Below are 23062 nucleotides of genomic sequence, written 5' to 3'. Positions count from 1 at the left end.
CTGAAATGTGGTATGAGGGTGAATTATAGTGTTGGTCATCCTCATTTCCACCCACATGCAAATTCCCCACAATGCAGCTCAAAGCAATGCAGACACAGGTACCATGTGCTACAGAGCATCCACAGCAACACAATGACATGACAGCACCCTTCTCATTTCCAATTCTGTCACAGGGATCACCACCCACAGCTGAATTGAGGCACTGAATCCAGCAATACCATGACACCAACTTGGGGCCCCCCGTGACAGAGTTTTCCAAGGTGGGCTCTTTATGTCACCTCTAAGTAAGTGAGGTAGGTAGAGAGGGGGCTTGTATTTACTTTCCTGCTTTTTGAGTTGGATTCCCAGCTTATCACTAGGTAAATAGGACTGTTCTGTGAATCTGTGTTTCAGTCAAATCACTAACAGTGGCCTTTATTCTCCCCCCAGGTATGTTCTCCAGTTCTTGGGACAGAAGAGACCTGTCATACCTGTCTGAGATTCAGCCTGAATACATTCACATGTCTTCTCCACCTACAATTCAGCATGAGAAATCCAGTTAGTCAGAACTCTGCCATTATTTTGTTATACTTAGGGCTCAAACTAAAGTGAGCATAGCACTATTTTCACTTACCTTATTGTTGTCATTGCACAGTCTACTAATTGACACATAGTGTCTAATCTTTCTGCAGGCAAAAAACAGCGTGTTAATTCCCATCCAAACCTCAGCTCTAATTCAGTGCTGACACTTGGGTGCTCCAAAGGTTCGATTTGGGGACCAAGTGGAAGGTGCATAAAAATCTAGACATGCTTGAATCTTGCCCATGATCAGAGCACACAGTGACCTCATCCCATAACAACCCTTGGCAAGAGCCATGGGAGGAGCACAGCAGAGTGAGCATGGAAGGACGCAGTACAGGTGCTCAGTGAAACAGGATGTAGGTCCTGGTGACACCAACACGAGGCACAGAAGGACCAGAGGGTGCACTTGCACTTCAGGGAGAATTAGAAGAGTCAGAGTCACAACTGAGCACATCTGCATCTTTGGCTCCTTTTGGGGGAGAATTAGAATTTCACTTTCCCTGCACACAACATAAAAAGTTGATTTTGCCCCAAGGAATTAAGTGCAGAGGTCTGAGGCTCCCTTCCTTGCATAAGCTTCCATTATACTCAGCAGCAGGATGATAATATCTGCTGGAGGCAACTGAACTCTAACCTGAGCCTTCATTCAGACACAAATCATGACTTCAGCTTTCACACTTACCCTCCCTGTCCAACGACAGGTAGTATCTTCACATTTTGTTGTATGCTATCTCCATTTTTCTTTTTCGCATAGTACATTCCTTGCCATTCCTGAAAAAATCATCCAAGGGGAAGGAAGTTCAGATAAAACATGAAGAGAAGCTGTAGCTCCCTACCTTCTTTCACTGAAAGCTGTCTCACAACACAAAACCAGGCAGGACTGGTTAAACTGTGCTCAAACCCTCAAATTTCTCCCCTGCAAGTAACCTGTAGTCACTGTGCTGCTGCCAATGCAGGACAACTTCCAGAGGAGCAGCCTGGGAACACTCTGATGGCAACAGCTGGAACTCAGGAGCTGTGGGAATTAGCTGCATTCTCTTCCCCCTCCTACCTCAGTGGTGTTGCAGGTCATTTTGGGGAGAGCTGGCCAAGAGCCTGTGAGAGGAGGAGCTCAGACCAGCCTCTGCCTGGAGCAGAATCCCCTGGGGCTGTGGAATGTGTGGGTTCCCCAGGGACAGGAAGGTCACTGCAAAGCTGTCCCACCACCCTCATCACCTTCCCTGCTGGATACAGCACCTCTCCTGCACGGCTGGGATGTCTCATCACTGGGTAACATTGAATGTATCTGTGACTAAAAGTGCTTTGGTACCCCTGCACATTTACTTTCCATACTGACAGTTTACTATCAAATGCAGCAGAGATTTATTCTGTTTCTTTTAAAGAAAAAGAGAGCCCAGTAGAATAGTTCCTGCATTCTGCCTCCCCTCTAAAAGCACTCTGGTTTTAGGATTGCCCATGTGTTCCCATCTCTACAACAGCTGTTGGGGGTCTTTTTTAACCGATGCACATTTTGAGCTGGGCATTTACTAAATTCCAAGTGATTAATTAATAATTAAATCCATCTTCCTTGTTCAATTAACACAAATTGCTCAGGCCAATTGCTGCATTTCAGTTGAGCTCAACAAACTGTAGATCAGATCTTATGTATGTGAAAACACCCTCATGAGCCTCACAATATGTATTTATTTATGTGAGACTGACAGATTTCACAGTCAAGCTGGCCAGCACACAGGTACAGAGAGAATAGTTTTACATTTATGTGGATGGAGACAGCAAATAAAGATTCCAGCCCACAGAGAACTGCATGGTGACAGGCTGTACAGAAAAAAAAAAATGAAAGGCTTTTCTGAGGATCTGTCAGAGAAGAGAACTGTGAATAACAAACTGTGTAGTGAGCATAATGTCTTCTGTGAGCTGCTTGAGGAATACAAATGAAGATAAAGCAAGCCCCACAAAATTCAATGCTCTCATAATTAAAAGTATGCACATCAATAGTTTCCTGACAACCAGGATGAGGTAGAGATGAGTAATTAATCTCTAACCCAGGTAATAAACCCAGGATGTGCACAAAGGGGTGAAGTCATAAACTACAGATTGGATAATTCCCTCATTGAAAGTGTATCCTTTTAAGGCAGGTTATTCACTAATGTGTTCTTCTTAGTCAACAGATTGATTTTTTAACTTGTGAATTTCTAAAACCTGTGAAACTGTGGCAGGAAATGTGTGAGGGAAAAGGTCAGTGCAATTCTGAGAAGCAGGAGGTCCAAGCCAAACTCCTGCTGGTAGGTGAAGTTCTCCCAGGGATGTCACTTAAACATATTTTAAGAACAGCATATGCTCTCTCCCAGAGCCTCTGCCAGCAATCCAGCAGAGAAGAGCTATTCCCAAGACGTGCTGTCACTCAAGCCCATGGTTGTGTCTGCACTGGAGCCACACAAGCTCCAGGGCCAGCTCCTGCTGTGGGGGTGCTGGGAGCAAACCGGAGCAAAGAGCACACCCAGCAAAGCCCACAGTGCCACTCCTTACAGAGTGCATCTGTGCTGAGCTTCCACACTCCATGAGGAAGGCCAAGGCACACATCCATCCACAGTAAGGAACCCCCAGCTCAGCCTTCCTTTTAGACTGGGGCTTCCTGCACCAGACAGCAAAGCTCAGCAAACTGCTGGCAGAAAACAGAGCAGACCAAAATAAACACCACGAACACCATCTCACAGAACAGCAGGCTGAGCTAGGAAGGTGCTGCTGCAGACCTTTATCACAGAGTGGGATTGCTCTCCCACCCCCTCTGGAAAGACCTTGCAAACATTTCCAAAGGGGAGAGGAATTGCATGGCTTGTCTGCTTCATCAGTAGGTGTTCATCTCTCTGCAGAGAAAGCAAAACTAAAGCAGACTGCAGAGATCAGAGGCACCAAGAATTCTAGTCAGAACTGCACATTTCATCTTAATGGATGCAATTTGAATCTTGAAACAGAAGAATGAAGAAAAGCAAACTCTTTTTTAACTCCTCAAGTATGGATGGATGAACATTTCAATAACACTGGTGTCTGGCAAATTACAGACAGCTGTAGTAACAAAAAATTAACTTCCAGAGATATGTTTTTTGCTAAGAGGAACAACATCCTGACCCAAGAATCCCTATGTACCTTGCAATTTCCAATCTCTGAGTGCAACACCTATGAATTTCTGTTTTATTACACTGAATTTGCTCACAGTACTATGCCTTCAGCACAAGAGGTGAAATGCTGCAAGAGTCCATCTTCCTAAATTCCATTTAAAGACAAGAAAAATTTCACGCAGCTTAGATTTTTTCCAAAGATCAGGAAAACTTGCTTTCTTATTATTTCTATTACTCTGTTAGTATAGTACTATATTTGCTCAAAAGTCAAACCTGTTGACAGGAGATTATCACAGCAGCAGAGAGTTTCCTTTTTTTGATATGCTGTAACCTACACTAACCTACTTTGTTGTGGCCAAAATATGGCCTATTGTAGTGAGAACCAGCCTTCTAAATTTAGGATATAAAGAAATCACAAGTCTGAAAACTACACACAGACCGTGTCAGAATGATCCAAGTAACTCAGGCACCTCTGAAAATGCTGTAATATCTTGACACAAATGATTTCAAAACTTCAAGTATTTCAAAGGTTGTTCCTCACAGTTAATCTCTACTTGCAAATGATTCCTGTAATAATTTAATTGGCAATTCATTTTTATATTAATATATAAATGTAAGGTTGCATAGATTACATATTATAAAATCTTCCAGAGGGAAACACAGAACACCTGCAAACAGAAAATATCCACCTAAAACAGCTTAAGCTGTTCCAGACAGACAGGTCTAAGTAGGCAGTATTTCATCAGAACTCACTGTTAAAGCCACACAGTCAGGAGTAAAATTAGTACAAGGAAGGAGATGAAATAGGTTTAGATTTCTATCATTCATAGAGTAAAATATATTTCCACTATTAATGAATTTTTTATCAGCTCACTAAAATATTAAAAAAATTTATCACTTTATATCTTGAGAATTGATGATGTGGATTTAGAGCCGACACATCTAATATATTTGACTTATAACTTCATAAGTACTCCCTCCTAGTATCAGTTTTGTACTGCACACATTTACTGGAATAACTTCAGTCAGGCAACAGAAGTGTGCAGCACCCTAATCCAAACTACTGTCTGCTGCTGGGACCTCTTCCAACAGGCCAATGCTCCTGGAAATGAGCGACACAATCTCCTTGAAATGCACCTGGAACCTGCACCCAGCTTTTGCCACTGAGTGCTGTGGCAGCACCCTGGCCCCCAGAGCATGACTCACCACAACTTTACATTTGTGCTTTTAGATCCTGGTTCCCTTTGGCATCTCCCTGCCCTGTGCCAATGCTGTGCTGCTTCCCATGGACAGTGCCCATGACTCTGGGCCATGGAGCATCATCCAACACAGCCCTTCCCAAATCCCTCTGTGCAGCCTCCATGATCCTCTCCCTACAAGGCACCATGTCATGTTCAATGACATCAGAAACCAGCTCACCTCAGAGCAATGAACCTTTCTAATGGAAATCCATCAGACAGCTCCCATGCCATTAGGGAATTAAACAGACTGGCAGCTGGCAGCTGACACTGCCTATCACTTTCAAGTGATATTGCAAATGTCTCCTTGATATTTTTACATTCTGAACTTGCAAATCAGCTTCCACATTTCATGGTGAAATTCTTCAATATGGTACTTTTCTCATTTACATAGCACCAGATAACATGTGCATCCATCTCATTTTTCTTCGGTACTCCCACACCATTTGCTATGAACAGCATAAATTATAAAGAAACACAGCAAGTCACTTATTTAAAACAAGTATCTCTACCAAGCAAGAAAAGAGAAAGAAGCCCTTAAAAATGAAAAATTGCTTACTTCCTGTTCTAGTTTTAAGTTGCAAATGCTACGTGTCTGTGAAGCTGCAAGTGGCAATGTGTTTCACTGCTGGACTACAATAACTTTTACAGGTAGCAAATAAAAGTGATACAATGCCATTACTCACCTTTCCTATCTTTATGCAGGAATTAATAGTATCTAGGAAATCAGCTTTTTTTTCATTTATAGGCACTTCTGTTAATTCCTTTTCTATTAGTTCACCTATTTGATAGCCCATCATTGTTTCAAAAGCAGGATTGACGTACTGTGAGATAAAAAAACACAAACAAACAAATACCCATTCAACAGTATACTTAAAACACAAGAGAATCCCTTGCTTTGCTTGCTTAACTAGGAGATCTCTTTCCCAGCCTGAAATAAATATCTGCATGTACTATTCCTGAGAGAGATGCTCACATTTTTTCTTTGTGAAGCAAACCAGGAATTTCCATGCTAGAATTGCTGTGCAGAGTGTGTGCACATCAGCAAAGAGAGGGAAATTGTACAAACAGCTGAGTATCACATATCCACAGAGTTTAGACAGACAACATAAATTCCTGAAAAACTGGCTCTGTCAGTTCCCAAACCAATAAACCTCAAACTTTCCTCAGTGTTCCTAAAAATCACCAACTGGATGTTGGAATACCATAGGAACATTATCCATATCTATTGGCAAATTCATCATCTTATTCTGTGTAAGGGCCAACCATCCCTATCCCCCTGTCCAGGCCCAGCCCAGCCAAGCAGAGTGGAAGCAGTGGGATTTAATAAAGCAGGCTTCTCCCTGAAGTGAATGCTGCATTGCACTGCAGGTTTTGGCCCTTGCCCAACAAAGCTGAAGACTGGTACCAAGAGCCCACCCCTTCCTGGCCTCTCACTGCTGAGTTACAAGCACAGTCCTGGCAAAGCAGCATCTGAAAGCCTTGAGGATGTGTTCTGTTATTTCTGTAAAAGGGATGAAGAAGGCACATCCTTCAATGAAGTTGCCATTGTCCAGATTTGGCTCAAGAAGGTACAATTTGTATGCATGTTAGAATTCCCAGAGGCTTAGACTCAAGCTCTTTACTGATAATAAAATCACTTGTCACTGCTTCATGGCTAGGGATGGAACAAACTCCTTTAAAGAGATGATGGTTTTCAGAACCACAAAACTAAGCACAATTTCTTTTCCCTGTTTTAAAGAAATCCCTAAGAGAGGATTACATTCAAAATCAGTTGGTCCAAAAATTCTGATCCATCAAACAGTATCAGATTTTTTAAAAAAGTACAATTATTTGAATAGAACATCCATTAGATTTTAAAGAGCATCAAATTAACATAAAATATTTCTGGAAAAGAATGCACATAAGCCAGTGGCTGCATTCATTCTTGATCTGAGAAGGAATGAATAATAGAGATAAGGAATCAATACAAAAAATAAAAACAAGAGAGTAAATTCTTGTTCATTCAGAAACAACAATCTCCATTAGAATTTATTTGATTTATGCCAGACACTTTAAATGGAGAAAATTCTACTCTACAGCTAAACTCACTTCAATCTTTTAGAGCCATTAAGTTAGATTAGATTCTTGTGCTGTAAGAAAGAGTAAGTGTAATCATAGACAAAATAAAACACAGAGGAATTTTCTGTAGTTATGACTGGAACAAACCTGTATTACATGGTCTTCACTTGTGATCTCAATGGCTTCTTGACTTTTCTCTAATGCTGTAAATAATGAATTACATGCCCTGGAGAAAAAAGAAAAAGGCATCCAAAAAATTTTATCCACTTTATTCTTATATGTGATAATAAAGTATTACAACTCCATACTGAATAACATTGTAGTCTAACAATTAATGTATTTTCTTCAAGTAACTGACATTCTATAATTAACTACTGCAGATTAAAATAAATACTCTATTAAAGACCTAGCAAAATTGAAAATTCTGTGTTGATAATGTGTTTGGTAAAATTACCTTAGCTTGAATTGTGCCTGCACCTGTCCAAATTCCAGCTGAATCAACTCATTGTAACAGGCCATTCTACTAGAATTTTCTACATATCTCTGCAAATAAAAGGTTAGAAATATTTCATTAATACACATTCCTGTCTGCAAGGATTTGAAGCTCAGATTTCTTTGGCTTGCCAAAGAACCAGAAAAGGAGTAGATTTGCCAAAAATGAACATGCTGGGACACGAGCAATGAGAGAAGATTATTTTTTGGTACTAGCAAAACTTTTCAAGTTACTGCATTTTGAAAAGGTGAAATCCTCATGGCAATGAGGTTTAACCAACCTGTTTATTCTCTGTGATTGTCAGCAGGATCAATGTATTTTTAAATAAATCTACTTTCAGCTTTCTTAAAATAACAGTGAAAAAACTGTTATGTCTCAAGTAGCAAGTAGTCAAAACTTGAAATTATTATGAGTTTCCAATTGCTAATATCCCAAATTGTCTATATAGATGAAACTAAAATTTCCTGTGAAATATATCTTTATTGACCTTGGGGTTTTTATAGCAATGATCTCAGTATCTTTCACTTCTTAAAAACCATTTCCTATTTACCAGGTATGAGCCTGAATGTTAAATCTTTGTTCACACTAAACTCCCATAGGCATGGATATTTTGGGCAGGACAACTGATTGTCACAGGTAAGCCACCACAATCTAAGCTGCAAAACAAAATTTTCTGTGCTTTGCCATTAGCCCCATTTCCAAGGCTCTGATCCATAAATAATTCAGAACCTGTGTTGAATTACTTATGTGCCCTCTGGAATGACTCTGTTCATATAAATGCCATTATCTTCAGGCTGTAGCTTTCCTGGATCAGGACCATACTAGGAATAAGCAGATGGCTGCAAATGGAATGCGATGGAACAGCAAAAGCCTGGTGAGCACGCAACCAAAATTTGGAATTATGCTGTAAATCAGGCCCAACCTTGTTCTAGTGTCAGCTGAAGGCAATAAGGTGCCCACTTAACTGATGCACTAATTAGCAGCTTTTCTGCTCAGCTGGAACAGTTGCCAAGGAACAGATTCAATGCAATACTTCTCAGGTGCCTCCAAACAACAGCTAATAGCACTTGACAGTGTGTGAAGCCTGTTTACAATGGGAATTGGCATTTGACAGAACAAAGTTCCCACAGCACATTCTGCTGTTCACTGCAAGCTGCTCTCTGACTCTGCCACTAATCAATTTGTCAATGTCAACTTCTCAAGGAAAGGATCGTGTATTTAACCTGAAATAAATGTTTGAAGTAGAGAAGTCTCAGTCCCACTTCTTACATCCCCAGGAGTGTCATGTCAACGTTCAGAATTGGGACACAGAAGAGTGAGCAGCACAAAAAAAAATCTACAGGTTGGATCACTGACACAAATGGTGACTGACAGCCAAACTTCTGGAGAGCTTCTTGCAGGACAATTCTGAAATGTCAGAGCAAGGCAGGCGAGTAGAGCACATACCCTTGTGAAGCCAGCAGAGATCAGGGGCAGTATGGATGACTCCTCACGATCAGTGTGCCTTTGAACAAGGAGGAGAAGTCAGAGATCTTGTCATGAACTCAAACTAAATCTCACAATCCATTCATCTGCTTGTACCCCAGATGTCACACTGAGGCTAATACTGCTAGATCCTTACAGGATATAGGAATAAAACATTTTTTTTGTATTTTTTCTAAGCTTTCATCTTTGGCATGGATAAGCCAAAATGTTATTTTCCTTCATGCATGTAATGAGCTGCTTACACCAAAAAACCACTAATGCTTCAAGGAAACCAATTATTGAGCTAGATAATTGGACCTTTTCTGTACTGGATCCTTGTTGTTGCAGGCATTAGTCAGAAATGCACCTGAAAGTCTGCACAGCCAAAGATTTAAGAAACTACTTGTTATCTGAATGTACCAAATCTTAGATGGGCAACTCAAGGTGCCTGAATGAAGATGGATTTTCTAGTGTTGCCCACCCAGTGCCTTCTAGTAATTCACACTTGGGACACATTTCCAAATGAAGTATCTGAATAAGCTGGCTATACTAACTGCTGAAAGACCCTTCAACATACATGAATGGATGGCTGGAATCAGGAAGAAAGGCCATTATGGGAAGTGTCTGTCAATAAGCATTTTGAAGCTGGTCATGTTCAGCAGAGGGCACAATAGCTTTGATTTATTCAGGGAGTTTTGGATCTTGAAATGTTTAATTAGGGTCTTTTTTTTTTTTGGTAGAGATGGTAGTGTATTTTTAATGGTAAATTTCAACTCCTCAGAATTGCTTGTCAGAATTAATGTGTTCTGAGAAATGGCCATTCCCAAATTATACTTGGAGGAAATTATTTTCCAGTTATTTAGTTTCATTAAATACACAGAATTTCTTTATTTTTTACTTTTACATTATTTTATAGGCAATGTTTTCAAAGGAGGGGGAGGGAAATAGCATATGCAGTACTTTACTGAGATGTCATAATCTCTTTTGCTTTTAAAACTCTGGTCAGATGATATTTTGTACTGATCAAATTGTTCTATATCACTTTCCATACTCAGCAGATCTCTGGTTTTCACTGAGATTATTCATATTGAAAGGCAGATTAAGAAAGGTTCAAAACACAGATCTGCAAGACAGTTTTGTACAGGGTGTTGCAGAAGTTGTTTGAAACATGCTCTGAAAGCCTGCAGTGATGGGGAGGGAGTGCAAGGAGGAACCCAAAACAAAACTCAAATTGAGATTCTTGAGTAAAAAACACAGAAATTAAAAAACCAATTTCTGTCCCAATCCTATGGTCAAGTACAGTAAAAACTCTGGTACAGCACATTATTATTAGCACAGTAGGAAGTTCTAATTCTGGTTTTTAATGCTAATGGTTTTTCAGGTTAACTTTTACAATGGTAAGATTCACAGTTTTGATCACAAGGGAAAGGAAAGGTATGAGTATTTACCTTTGTACTACACAAATAATGACTGTGTTTTCTGAGGCTTTCGTTGTTCTGATAGACCTTTAAATAAAAAGTAAACCATTTAAATTATTTTTAAGCTCACATTTCAGAAAACATGACTTTATAGAACCTTCAGACAGCACATTTCTTAAAATATCTCTTTTAAATCATTTAACAACAAAACAAAAGTCAAATCCGGAGCCTGCTGCTAAGAAAGGAGAATAAATGATATCTGAGACTCCATGAACATAGATTAATGTACAACTCAAGTACTCTCAGTGGGGGAATAGCAAAAAATATCCTCTCTGAAACAGCATTTAATGGACTTGTTTGAAGGGCTTGGCCTCACTCACTTAAGGGGCATTTTACTTAATTCTGGGACAGACTGGTAAAAATGGAACATGGGGAGCAGCACTGCTACCTAGCCTTGGCCTGACAAAGATCTTCTCTACTTGCCTCAGTCCAGCAAGAGCCTTTGCCCCAGCACAGTCCCCCAGGGCACACAGCCTGACCCTGGCACCCCAACCCACAGCCTTGTTCAGTCTGGACATGTTCCCAAGGTGATTTCACTGCTGCACGTCCAGGCTCTGTGGAGGGACTCACAAAGGCAAGTCCTTTCCTCCTTTTTTCACACTTCACAGCAGTTTCTAAAATTATTTTTGGACTCTGTTTGCAATTTTGCTCTTCATAACACGTTTTCAAATGTTGTAGATATGGAAACGTGCACGCCAAACATTGCCTGTTAGCACTGGGAGTTATTCAACAGGAAGAGATATTCCAAAAAAATTAGAACATTAATGAAGTGAATTAATTAATAAAGGTGCTTGGTGGCACATGCTATCTTTGCAGTTTATTTAGTGTGAAAACAAGGAACCAGGTATTTGAAAAAAAACCCAAATAACAAAAGAAAACCAAAAAAATAGCAAACAGTTCACCATGGCAACAAAATTGTACACTGTGGCTCCAAGCCAGATGGAGCTTCAGAGACCCTAGGACACAATCAAAAATGCTGCTGCTATCAGATGTAAAGCACTGAAGCAACAGTATTTGATGCTGCTAGTGCACACCTGTCTAAAACCAAACAAATCACTGCTCTAGAGAGTTTATAAAAACGTCATATAAAAGCAAAAAACCTTTGATGCTGTGTTAACTGTATTGTTAAGCATTAATTACACTGAGACGGTGCTTACCTGCATAATGCTTCTGCATCAAAGTATCTGGAATGTCTATGGTCAATGATGATAATGTCATGGTGCTTCTCTAGGAAACACTCTAGTGCAGCCTGGGGTGTCCTGGCGAGATTGCAGCGGAACCCAGCCTTGTCACACGCCCAGCGGAACCCGCTACTCTGCTCGTCCTCCTCAGCAAACACCAAAAGTACCTGAGGTGGAGACAGGCAGTGGGGCATCACAAACCAGTCCTACCCTTACAGGAGATTCTGTGACTTTGCCCTGTTCTTAATATGGTTTTTAAAGCCACTTTTGAGGCTTAATCTGTTGCTTTTAAGAGAATTGCTTTCTACAGAGCACTGATTTTTTATAGTTATCTGTATACAGAGGTGTTTCAAGTGGGGGCAGCAGTCTGCCCGAGCCATGGCATATCCACATGGGAAGAACAAGTTTTGGAACTGTCTCTCTTGTCATCATGTGTTGTGGTGTGAAGCTCTGCTTCCTCCTTGCCCACCCCCTGCCCTCTTCCTAATGGCTGTCTGTCCAGTTCCACATTCCAGCTAGAGCATCGTGTGATTGGCAGAAGTTCAAAAGATGCTTTTCAGACCTGGAGTCATTGGCCTGTCCAAGTGTCATTGTCCCCTGAAACCCTCCCCCTCCCACCTGGTTGGTGGCTCACCTATCCTCTCCCTCCCACCTCCCTGTGAGTTTAAAAGGTGCTGGAACGATGTGGTCGGGGTCTGTTGGGTGTACTGAGATTCAGAACTGTGTCACCTTGGAATAAACTCTGGATTTAACTCTCTAGCAGAACCTGCTCTTTTTCTCTTCACCATCGCCTGAACTTTTTCCACTAGAGGTGAACTGAGTTCCTACTTCGTATGGGTCCATTCCGAGTGCCTGCCTGCAACTGCCTGCGAGCTAAAGGTGTCTCTGAGGAGAAGTATCCCCAGCAGTCATCTCTAGCACAGTGCAATCAATAATCATGGACAGACAGAGCTTGGGCAATCAGCTGAGACAAGATGCCTGAGTTTCAGAGAGTGTACATGAACCAACAGTGAATCCACTTCTCTGAAACTGTCTCACATGCAGCCTTTTTCTTGGGGTTTATTTTTCTTGCCAGGGTCATATTCCAGAAGAGGGGAAAAAAAATAAAATCCCAACAACAACAACAACAAACCCCTCAGTTTATCTCGTGTGAATCAGTATTTAATGCTGCTTCAATGGCATGACAAAAAGTCTGCTTCCCTTCCCACCTCATCCTAATGCCCCAAAGTACTGGATGCTGCCCACTCTGTGGGGTGTCTGGAAATTCTGGACAGGCTGGTCGAATGGAACTCATGCCAGACTGAACTCAGAAGCAGTACCACTGTACATGGCGTGTGTCCCTGTGTGACTCCTACACAAAGCCTACATGGGATTTATATGACAGAAGGAGATTATCAGAGCTGAAATCCAGAACTGGAGGTCAGACCTGTGAGCCACTACTGGCTCTGCCCTAACTTGCCTTGTACTTGCCAGTAACTAATCTCTCTAAGCCTTTTTAAAATCAACACAATTCCTATAGACTAAAAGTATGATAAGGCCCAATTCCTTTAAAATGTATTTCCAGTTCTAGGATTTAATACAGCAAAGAAGATGAACAAAGTCTGCCAAGGAAGACTCACTGATCTAATTGTGCTTTGTGTCAGGATAATGTTTTCAGAAGAAAACTTCTCTTGCCTGAAGAATACAGCATGGCAGATTACAGACCTGTGCTGGTTTTGGGGATGGCTCAGCACATGCAGCCTTTTGGGAGAGATGGGTAACTAAGCCAGCATTTGGTCTATTGTCCCAAGACACCAATCTCTCAGAAGCTGAATCAAACCACACTCAGATATGTTTTGGTCAGGCAAAGTGAAGCACGTGTAACTCACATCACATCCCACTGCTGTTTATCTTCTGTGTGATTTTAGGAACCCCAGTGCTGTTACACTTTGGACCAGGCTGGTGAACTGTCTATCAAGAAATCTTAACATTTCCGTGCACTCATATTTTTGTAAGAATGAAGGATTTTGCACACATTCAGTTCAGGTCCCTTTTATAGCAACCTGCAAAACTGTTTGCAAAAAACATGTCATAGTTTGGGCTGTGTTTAGTGAAGTTAATCTATAACACTCCTTAAGAGGGGAAGAATGGGTTTCAAGAACAGCACAGAAAGTCAGGAGATCTGAGTTGCACGACTGACTCTGGCAAGAATGTGATGTTGCCTACCTTCTCCTTCCCTCACATCTGTCAGCTATATTACCAGGATAAATCAGCAGCATTTCAGAGTGGTCTATGACTGGAAAAAAGTGATACAATCACTAAAATAATACAGGTGGCGGAAATACTCAAGGACTATTCTGATTTTGGGGAACAGCTGGATGAGGATGTCCTAAGATCTGATTTTTGATGATATTACTGTTCTGACAATGGCTCAAGAAGAAGATGTTAAACTGCAGTTCTTAAGACAGACATTTTCCAATTATTAGGTCCACATTGCCTCTACTGAGGAGTTTTGCAGTTCCTGACAGAGGAACATCCTGGATGATTAATGGTTCAGTATGCCTTGAGTTATGGGAGCATTTCCAGAGGAAGTCCAAAGGAGCCATATATCTCTAAAACTCATGTCCAACCCAGGCAAAATAAGGGGACAAATGACATAAACCATTTATTAACAAAGGCATAAAAGAAGATTAATTATTGTCAGTCAGTAACGAACAATTTAAAAATATATTTTGCCAAGCTCACTTCATATCTTTTGTAATGATATTGCAAGTTTGGTTGGCTTGGTATCAGTTTGATGAGATTGTGATTAAGAATTCTACTACCAGTAAAATACAAAATGAGGCACAAACTAAATTGATTACAAGGTAACTGATAGCAGAAAAAATAGGTAGCTCTGTTTTTATGAGCTGAGAGATGGCTGGAGAAAACAGGCAGAGGTTTTAGGATACCACATAGACAGAATGCCATTATAAAAATCTGTTATGTGCACATTATCTCTTGAGCAAAATTCTCTTTGAAGATCTCTATAATCCAAAAAATTCCAGTCATAAATTTTAACATCTATGATATTTTAGAAATCAAGACTTCAGTTTGAACTGCTGTGTTACCTGAAGTTGATCTTGATGAAGTCTCATAGGGCCAAACTGCACATCTGTTACTGGTGCCTAGAAGAAAGAAGAAGGGAACTTATTAATGAATAATACTTAAGGAAGAAGAAAAATTATCTCTGTAATCTCTCTCCTCCGTGAGAAGGAGGGCAATGACCACAAGTGCTGTTTTTCACAACTGCTTCTCTTCTACATTATTAATCAAACTTCAACATGGATGACTCTTCAACTGGTACCAGACTACTTCTAAAGGAGTTAAACACATCAATACACAGACACATAAATACAGAGGGACACTAATGAGATTACACAGATTTGGTTCTTTGAAAATTCCCACCAAACAAGCATTGGAACTTTCAATGTACTTAAATATTTTTTACCTCTTGTCCCAGAAATAAAAGCTAAAAAGCAGGAATAACAGTGTTCCCCATTCAAGACAGGAAACAAAGTCCAACCATTGGTCTTTGGAGTCACATGGACTCTTCAAAAGTAACTGGAGTTAAGAAATCAGAAGAAAACAATCTTTGGCAATGCAGTAAATGTAAGACATCTCTGAACTGAAACATTAAAAGAAAAGGGCTGTTGAGCACAAAGGTGGCATTTTTACATTGTTCTTTTTCAAAATTAAAACCCACTCGAAGATCAGATTTATTGCTTTGCAACCTATAATTTTTCCAGTAAGTAGTTTCAAAGAATCATCAGCACATCCCACAGAAAAATCTTTTAGAACTGCACACTCCACTCTTTCCATGACCTTAATGCTCCATTGCTCAGCCCTAAGAGTATGTCATTTGTGATTTCATTTATTTATCAACTTGGAAGTAATCACTGTAGCATTAAATAAACAACAAACATGACTCAAGATAAAATGGCAACACAGTGCCTACAAAAGTATGCCAGGAATCAGTGTCTGCCTGTCTTGCTTAAGTAGGCCTTAAAGTGACATGGAGGGGTTTCAGAATTATTCAGTTATTGTGGTCAGATGAGCTTAGTTTAAATACACTCCAGTCATTTCTTTTTTTCTGATCTTGAGACCAAAAATCTCTCTTCAGTTGGAAAACTCAAGCTGCTTTACTCTCCCCCTGTGGTACATCATCCAATTATTCAAAATCTGCACTACAAAACAGCAAAGACTTTTGCTGATAGCACACATGGCAGGGGAGAATCCAGCTCTTTGCACCAGTGTAACTGGTTTTGCAGCACTAACAGTCCTGAATTAGTAAGATCAGCAGAAGTGCCTGAAGGACATGGAGAGAACCTGTCACCTGAGTAAAAGATCCCTAAAAGATGCCTTTTTGCAGTTACTTCTCTGTCCAGAACTGTACTGCAAATCAAACCTTGGACATTTTGTACACTCTGCCTGGCAGCATAAAACAGTGAGTGCTCCGTGTCACCAGGCAATGGCCTGAGCTGGAAGGTTCAGATCCAGAGCTGAACCTCACTGGCAGCTGGGGGGATGAAGAACCCCACCTTCCACTCCAGTGTACCCTTGGACTATCAGCCCCAGCCCAAAGGGAATTTCAACAAATGAGATAAACACAGTATTGCCAGTTACTGCTTTTCAGATGCTCCTTTCTTTTAAGGAGTTTGTGAACGAAGAGTAATTGAAGCATTTAAAGGACTGAGCCTGAAAAACACTTTTCTGCCAGAAATCTGTGGCTGTTGCTGCAATGAAAATACCTGTCCATGCACCATTTACGCCTAAGTCACAAGAAGTGACCAGATGAGATAACCTGTCTTGTTACACATTAACTTGCTGTCCTGAGTAGAATCAAAGCCTTGGTCTGCATCTCAGCTGGAAAATTTTGGTGAACTCCAGTTAATTCTTAATCCTGTTGAAATCTGCTCAAACAACTTGATTAATCATTTAAACTTTTTGTGTGCTGCAGGTAGCACTGAGAAGTAACATGCCAATTAAGTATTGTGTCAAAAATCAAGGCTTCAGAAAGGATTAGCAGAAACTCTCAACTATTGCTGAACTAAATGAGCTTTAAAAATACCTCTAATGCTGCAAACTTATAACAAAACCAAACACAGCCAAAGCTCACACGTATAGTAGCTGCACAAGCACATCTTTATTCACTCACACCTTCTTCTACTTCTTCCTTGGAATTTCTTTCCTAGTCGAAAAGCTCAAGTACATTTTCACATTGGCAGACACGACTTAGACATGTGACAGCCTTCCAGGCAGGCACAGATTGGGAAGAGAGTCTGAGAAGACAGAGGTAGAGCTGGTTGTGGGTTCCTGGAACTGACTGTGATAGAGCTGGGTCTGTTGCCAAAGAGCTGCTGACGCAGAGTCCGTAAGCGCAGCGTGTGTGACTGCGGCCCCTCAAACACACACACAGCACCTGCAGCCATTTCACACCCTCCAACCCCTCAGCTACTGCTGGTAGCACTTACTGCCCCTCAGATTTGCCCTTCTTATTTGAACACTGTATTTTTTTGTCCTGTGGAACCAGCCCTGCCTCTGGCACAAGGTGGGATTCACCCCAAGGCAATGGCATAAGCTGTAAGTGATTGACAGCTGTCAACAGGGAAGGTCATGCACTGAGTGCTGTGAGCAGCTCAGCACTGGCCAGAAATGATCTCTGTGTTGTAGCAGCTGCATTGCAAACACTGAAATTGCTGATAGAAATAGTCCATGTTTCTAATGCCCTGAGAAAAGTGGACATTGGGTAAATAAAAACAAGTGAAATAAGCTTTAAAAACACAGACCTACACAACTGTGACTGATCTGATTAAAGTACAACAAAGTCAGCCTTGACCCGATGTAACCTGGTAAAGTACTTCTTTCTATGAGTCATTCTTCATATTTTACCAGAACAGAACCTACAGGAATAGTCTGTTCATCACTGCTGGATTGTTTTTTCTTTCTTCCTACTGCTAGAGAAACTTCAGATGCTCAGTGAATAAATGCAGAAAGGAATAAAGGGTGGACATAAAGCCAGCTTGATTCACATGCTCCCTTTGGTGATAAATTTCCTGGCTGGTGACAGGGACAGATCTATGCAGCCTGTAAGGTCTCCTGTTTGCTAGAAGTGGTGTATCCTGGCATTCTCCAAAATATCTCTTACCATTACCCATTAAAGAGGGGAGCACGCCTAAAGTTTTGGGCAGAACCTTCATGCAATACTCCTGCTATAGAGGTGCAAACACATTCCTTCTGGAGGCTGATTTTCTTAGGAGACCTCTTTGCTGAAGCTTTTGTGGGATGTTTTAAAGCAGAGCCCAGTGCAGCCCAAGGCAGCACTCAGCACTGCCCACCCATGGGAGGGGCTGCTGGGGAGCTGCTGGTGTCTGGAGGAGCAGGAATGCTCCCCTGACATCCACAGTGCTCCATCCCTTCCTTTCTGCCACAGCAGGAGCTGTGTTGGTGACAGGAGTGGCTCCTGCCCTGCCCATTCCATGTACAGCCCTGGCCTCCTGACAGTGCCTCTGCCCAAGGGGCAGCTGGCAGCACTCCTGCTCCTGCTGCTCTTCTTGCCTCTGCCAGGTGAGCACAGCTGCTTTTTCCTGCAGCTCACTGGAACAAAGAGGTGCCATGAACTTTTGCTGAATGGATTGCAGATGGAAGCTGCTGCTGGAGGGCAACATCTGCATTCAGTGGGCAGACAGTCAGAATCTCTGACTCACTGTAATATATGACAAATAACTACAGTGATTAGACACATGACTTCACTGCTAGTCCTAATGGAATATGGCCAGCAAAATTCATCATTTTCCTCAGATCAATGTTTTAAGATATCATCAAAATTTTTTATCTGATTTTAAAATACATACTCATATTTTCTACATATACTAGGTACATGATATGAATCTGCATGAGTTGACTCATTGCAGTAAGAATTAACAGTCTTCATTATCAAGATCTGCTGGAAGCCACAGGACTGTTAACATAAACTTAATTTTTGTAATTCTAAGAAAAAGAGAGACCCATTTTACAAAGGAAAAAACTCCTTTCTCTTAATCTACCATATTAGGCATAGATTTATCACCCCAGAAAACATAGGCTCAAATGAACTGATAGATTTATACCATCCCCTAAACTTTTACTGATTCAGGTTCTATTTGCTGCAGAGAGTTGAAATCTGCATGATAATATACTTTCTCAGAAACCTTAGCCAAAACTTCCTGGATGCTGAAAGCTGGGAAATAAACAGTTTCCTCCAAACTGGCATGACAAGGTACAGGATCTTGTCCTGCCAGGTCATACCAGCATGGTTCCTCTTTCTCAACAGAGAGAGGCGTTGTGACTTGTTGCAGCTCATACTTCTGGGCAAGAAAGTCTCCATGTTCAGGATCAAGTTTTCACAATTCACATTTTTCTTTGCTTATCATAACACTCATATCTTTTTGAAGTATATGAACACTAATCCAATCCATGTTTGTTTACCTACTTCTTTCTCCAAGAAAATGAACATTTGTGTGGAGATGACTTAAGACTCAGCTTCCTATTTTCCATGTGCTTTCTGCTGGACACTGAACATCACTGTTCATGTCTTCCTTGCACACTTTGGCAGCACTCTTTTGTTACCAACTCAACCTCAGTGCAAGTCACATAAAATGCTGTCCAAGCAGATCTCCCTAACAGACACAGCTGTTCGGAGCATAAAATGAATTTTACAGTCCACAGACTGAATTCTGACCTGGTTAGCAAATCAGTGAAATCCAATGAAAATATCCTGGATTTACTTCAGTGTAAATGGAGTGGGAGTCTGGCCCTGTGCAGCTCTTTCTTTTGTTGTTTGGAGGCCACAACAGTTTGAATAAAGAATAAGAGAGAACAAAGTGTCCAAGGTTTCTGCCTTTGCTCAACAGACTCAAGGACAAAGGTAAACCCGGCCTTCAAAGACCCTGTACTGTACAGAGTCAGTTTATTCTTTGCTGAAATACAAAGACTGAGTTCTGAAAGGTGATTAAAATTTACCAAAACTGCTCTTCAACCTGGATGAAACCAGTTATTCCAGCCCTTGATATTATTTCCCTATTTCTGCTTCATAAAAGATGTAGACAAATGTCACAGACTCTGAATTCATAATGTAGCATCCTGACTCAGTGCTTTGATAAAATCTAGCATTTAGATTCATCTAAATCGTGCTCTCACTGATTCATCTCTCTCAACAAACAAATACAGATTTATATCTGTATCACAAGGCCAGCAGATCACTCAATGTTTTGTTCTGGTATAATTTTTCTTTTATCTATTTCCTGGTTTAAATTGGTTCCTAGAAAAATTACTTACAATGCTGCCACGTAACAATACAGCAGACAGTAAGTGATGGGTAACACACCCTCTGTTTTCTTAATCTTAAGTTTTAGAAGCTGCTTTTGAACCTGTTTTACATAAATCAGCTCTTGAGAGCCCAACTCTGGCCTCCAATTCACATCATTAGCAACACACAATTTTGACAGCTTGCAGTTTCTGTGAGAAGAGAAGCTCTACTGAGTGTCATGAGTTGCCAGAGCTCTCACATCAGGATGCTGGTCCTTCTCTCTGGGCATGTAACCAGCCACAGGACCCACTTTCTTATTCCCAGTGAACTGGCAACAGCTTTCCTCCTCCCAAAATCCAGCAACTCTTCCATTACTCATCCTGGGGGCAATTTTTGTGTTCCTGAGGAAGTCTCCCAGGACATTTCCACCCTGGTGGGACTGGGACTGCTTTATGGGGCTGCCAGCACACAGCGTTGAACACAAGGACTATCCAAGCTCCACCAGGGTTCTCCCTGGCACAGCTGATTTTTGGCTTGTGTTCAGCCTGCCTCACATGCCAACCACTATTTTATATGTTTGTTTGTTTGTGTTTGCCCACTGCATTTCCTCAGTGCCATGAGTGAAGCCAAGTTAGAACAGGACTGCAGCAATGCTGTTGTGAAATCACACTTGCTGCCTTCTTACACACTTCAGACACAATCAAGAACTCCCACTTTCTACTGTTTATAAGTTCTCCCCTTATGCTTTACAGGACACTTTGGATGTCAAACTGCAAGCGTAGCACATGCAAAAGTGAATCATTCTGTTTGGCTGGGAATAATTAACAATGCTGTCCCCAAGTGACTTGGATCATCATCTGCACTGTGGTGAGGTCTGCAGGGCCTCTGGCCCAGATGAGTGGCCCACTGTGGTCACGTTGTACAGTGACAGCAGAAAAAGCCAGCCAGCAGTCCCTGGTAAAGGTCTGAACTTTTACACAGAACAGCCTGACAAACTGGGGGACGTTTTTAGGTCCTGATAGGGTATTGAAGTGATAAAATAAATGTCATTATCACTCATGCCTATGGAACAGATCTCCAGCCTTGAAAAGGGAGGTTGCTGGTTTCATTTTGACATTTAAAGGAACTGAGGCGCTGAGGGAGAGAGATGGCTCCAGCCCCCCTTGTCCTGAGCCTGGCACCCCTGGGCAGGGTGTCCAGTGCCCCTGCTTGCTGGCCAACTCACAGCAGCAGGCACTGGTCACACTGGCACCACGAGGCTGATACCTGGGAAACACCCACTTATTTCTGAAATTCAAAATTGTGTTGGTGATAATTCAAACAAGTTCTATCACATCTTGGTAATCACAGCAGTACTGTAGGTTTCTAAGCTAAGCAGATACAATTCCTGCAAAGCAACTCTGCAAATCTCACACTACATACTTACACAAGAGTCCTCACTGCCAATGAATCAGACAGCAAAAAGGGATGGAATACATCAGCCAAGTCAGAAAAAGAGAACCATTTACTCATTAATCCACACTGACTTTTCTATCCAGTGAGAACAAAGTTGAATGGAAACCAGTTCTCATATCAAATCCAGCAAGTTATATTTGCTGCAGCATCCACCTGATTCAAAGACCCCTTTTAGACCTGCATTTTATGCACAATTATTCTGGGCTTGTTAATCTAATTGTCTCTTTAGAAGAGAAAAAAAGTGAATCATACACTCCCCAACAACAAGTGTGAATAACCTTAACATCAGTCTGTGCTTCATGGCTGTCATTTTGCCAAACCCTATTCTGACCAACCAGCCCAGAATTTAAAGTTCCCTAAGTCTCCATAAGCTTGAGATTTGAGATGGCTCACTGGGGTCTTCATTAAGGTCCCACTTTCTGACTGAAAGTGCTGGCAAGAACTTCTCCATTCAGGCCAAATATGCACAGAGCTTTGTCTGGAGGCTGTGAGGTCTCCCCATATTGAATCCCTGGGCTGCTCACTGAACTATAGTCAAGTATTTCTCTGTGGTGAGGGCATGCTGTGGAGCATCTGTAGTTATATCCTGCACTAAGAGAAAACCAGCAGCTTAAATGATCTGGCCTGTACTTTGAAGAATTTTTTAAACCCTATAATAATGGTTTTCTATACATAGGTTGCAGAAATTGACGCCTTTATCAATGCAAAAAATAAAAAAAAAAAAAAAAAACAGTAGTATGAACATTTTCAGCTCTTCAGACAGGAACAGAATGTGCAACATGCAGAAACTGAATTGCTTCAGATGAAGAAAAAAGAAAGAGGTCATCTTTAAGGCACTAGCACCTAATTCCATGTTTTATTGGTTTCTGACAAAATTCAAGGGGCAGATACAATACCCTGCACTTCAGAGCAAATGTGCTGCAAAGTCAGGCACCCCTGGTACTCTGGGCTTACAGGAGGGGAGGGTTGTGATTGCCTCTGTGAGATGGTACCTTATGGGCAGCTGAACAGCACATCTGGGTGGATATTGCAACTTGCTGAGTTTCAGCAGCTCTTCCCTTGTACTCCAGCAACCCTGAGACTCCTCTGTTTTCCCCCCTGCAACCAGGACCACGCTGTGTCTCACAAAATGCTTTAATGGCAGCCACATAAAAACTATGTGCCTAGCAACTCCCAGAAGGCTGAGAGTCTTCTTTCCTGTCCCCTCTTCCCCTCAGCTGACACAAGTCTGGTTATTCCACTGGCTGGGAGAGCTGTAACTGAGCTCTGGGGAGCAGCTCACGCCTCGTGCACCAGCACTGCTAGAAAAGTTTCACTCTGCTATCCTCTCTCATCTGCTGGCAGCAGTAACTTTTACCCAGATGCAAAGGCTGGCCAAGTCAACAGAGAAGAAATTGGTCTGTAAGTCTTGCAGGTCATCAGCCAAGATGTGTTCAAAATCAGAGCATTAAATGTATCGGGGTTCACATAACTCCAAACAAACAAATGCAGCCTTTGGCTTTGCCAGCACCTTTGTCAAACGGGAAAGGAACTTCTCACTCCTCTGCTGTTGCCTCAGGTGTATTAATTTTACAGGCAGGCTGTGGCTGACTTTCCATCCCCCAGCTTGAGCAGACACTTCAGTACAAATACAACATTCTTCTGGCCCCGAGGGAAATTCTTCCTGCCTGCATTTTAACAGTTGAACTGCACAGTACTCTGGGAGACTTA

The 23062-nt window shown here is 41.5% G+C and overlaps 1 protein-coding gene across 8 annotated transcripts in view; it reads right to left on the bottom strand.

Annotated features, from left to right (window-relative positions):
• LOC132333393 (high affinity cAMP-specific and IBMX-insensitive 3',5'-cyclic phosphodiesterase 8A-like) overlaps positions 1 to 23062 on the bottom strand; it is a 151727-nt gene that overhangs the window by 28653 nt on the left and 100012 nt on the right. For 7 of the 8 annotated variants that reach the window (XM_059858444.1, XM_059858445.1, XM_059858439.1 and 4 more), the window contains exons 2-11: positions 14682 to 14738; positions 11569 to 11759; positions 10382 to 10438; positions 8916 to 8973; positions 7431 to 7519; positions 7124 to 7202; positions 5602 to 5739; positions 1244 to 1332; positions 614 to 665; positions 471 to 513 (exon numbers count right to left, since the gene is read on the bottom strand). In XM_059858444.1, the coding sequence (XP_059714427.1) occupies positions 471 to 513; positions 614 to 665; positions 1244 to 1332; positions 5602 to 5739; positions 7124 to 7202; positions 7431 to 7519; positions 8916 to 8973; positions 10382 to 10438; positions 11569 to 11759; positions 14682 to 14738 (853 nt within the window). The remainder of the gene's footprint in view (positions 1 to 470; positions 514 to 613; positions 666 to 1243; positions 1333 to 5601; positions 5740 to 7123; positions 7203 to 7430; positions 7520 to 8915; positions 8974 to 10381; positions 10439 to 11568; positions 11760 to 14681; positions 14739 to 23062) is intronic. The other variant, XM_059858443.1, reaches the window with a different exon arrangement.

This window comes from Haemorhous mexicanus, chromosome 13 (genome assembly GCF_027477595.1).
Source record: "Haemorhous mexicanus isolate bHaeMex1 chromosome 13, bHaeMex1.pri, whole genome shotgun sequence".
NCBI classification, from domain to species: domain Eukaryota; kingdom Metazoa; phylum Chordata; class Aves; order Passeriformes; family Fringillidae; genus Haemorhous; species Haemorhous mexicanus.
The sequence above is the reverse complement of the archived record's forward strand: the minus strand, read 5'-3'. Positions and strand labels throughout refer to the sequence as shown.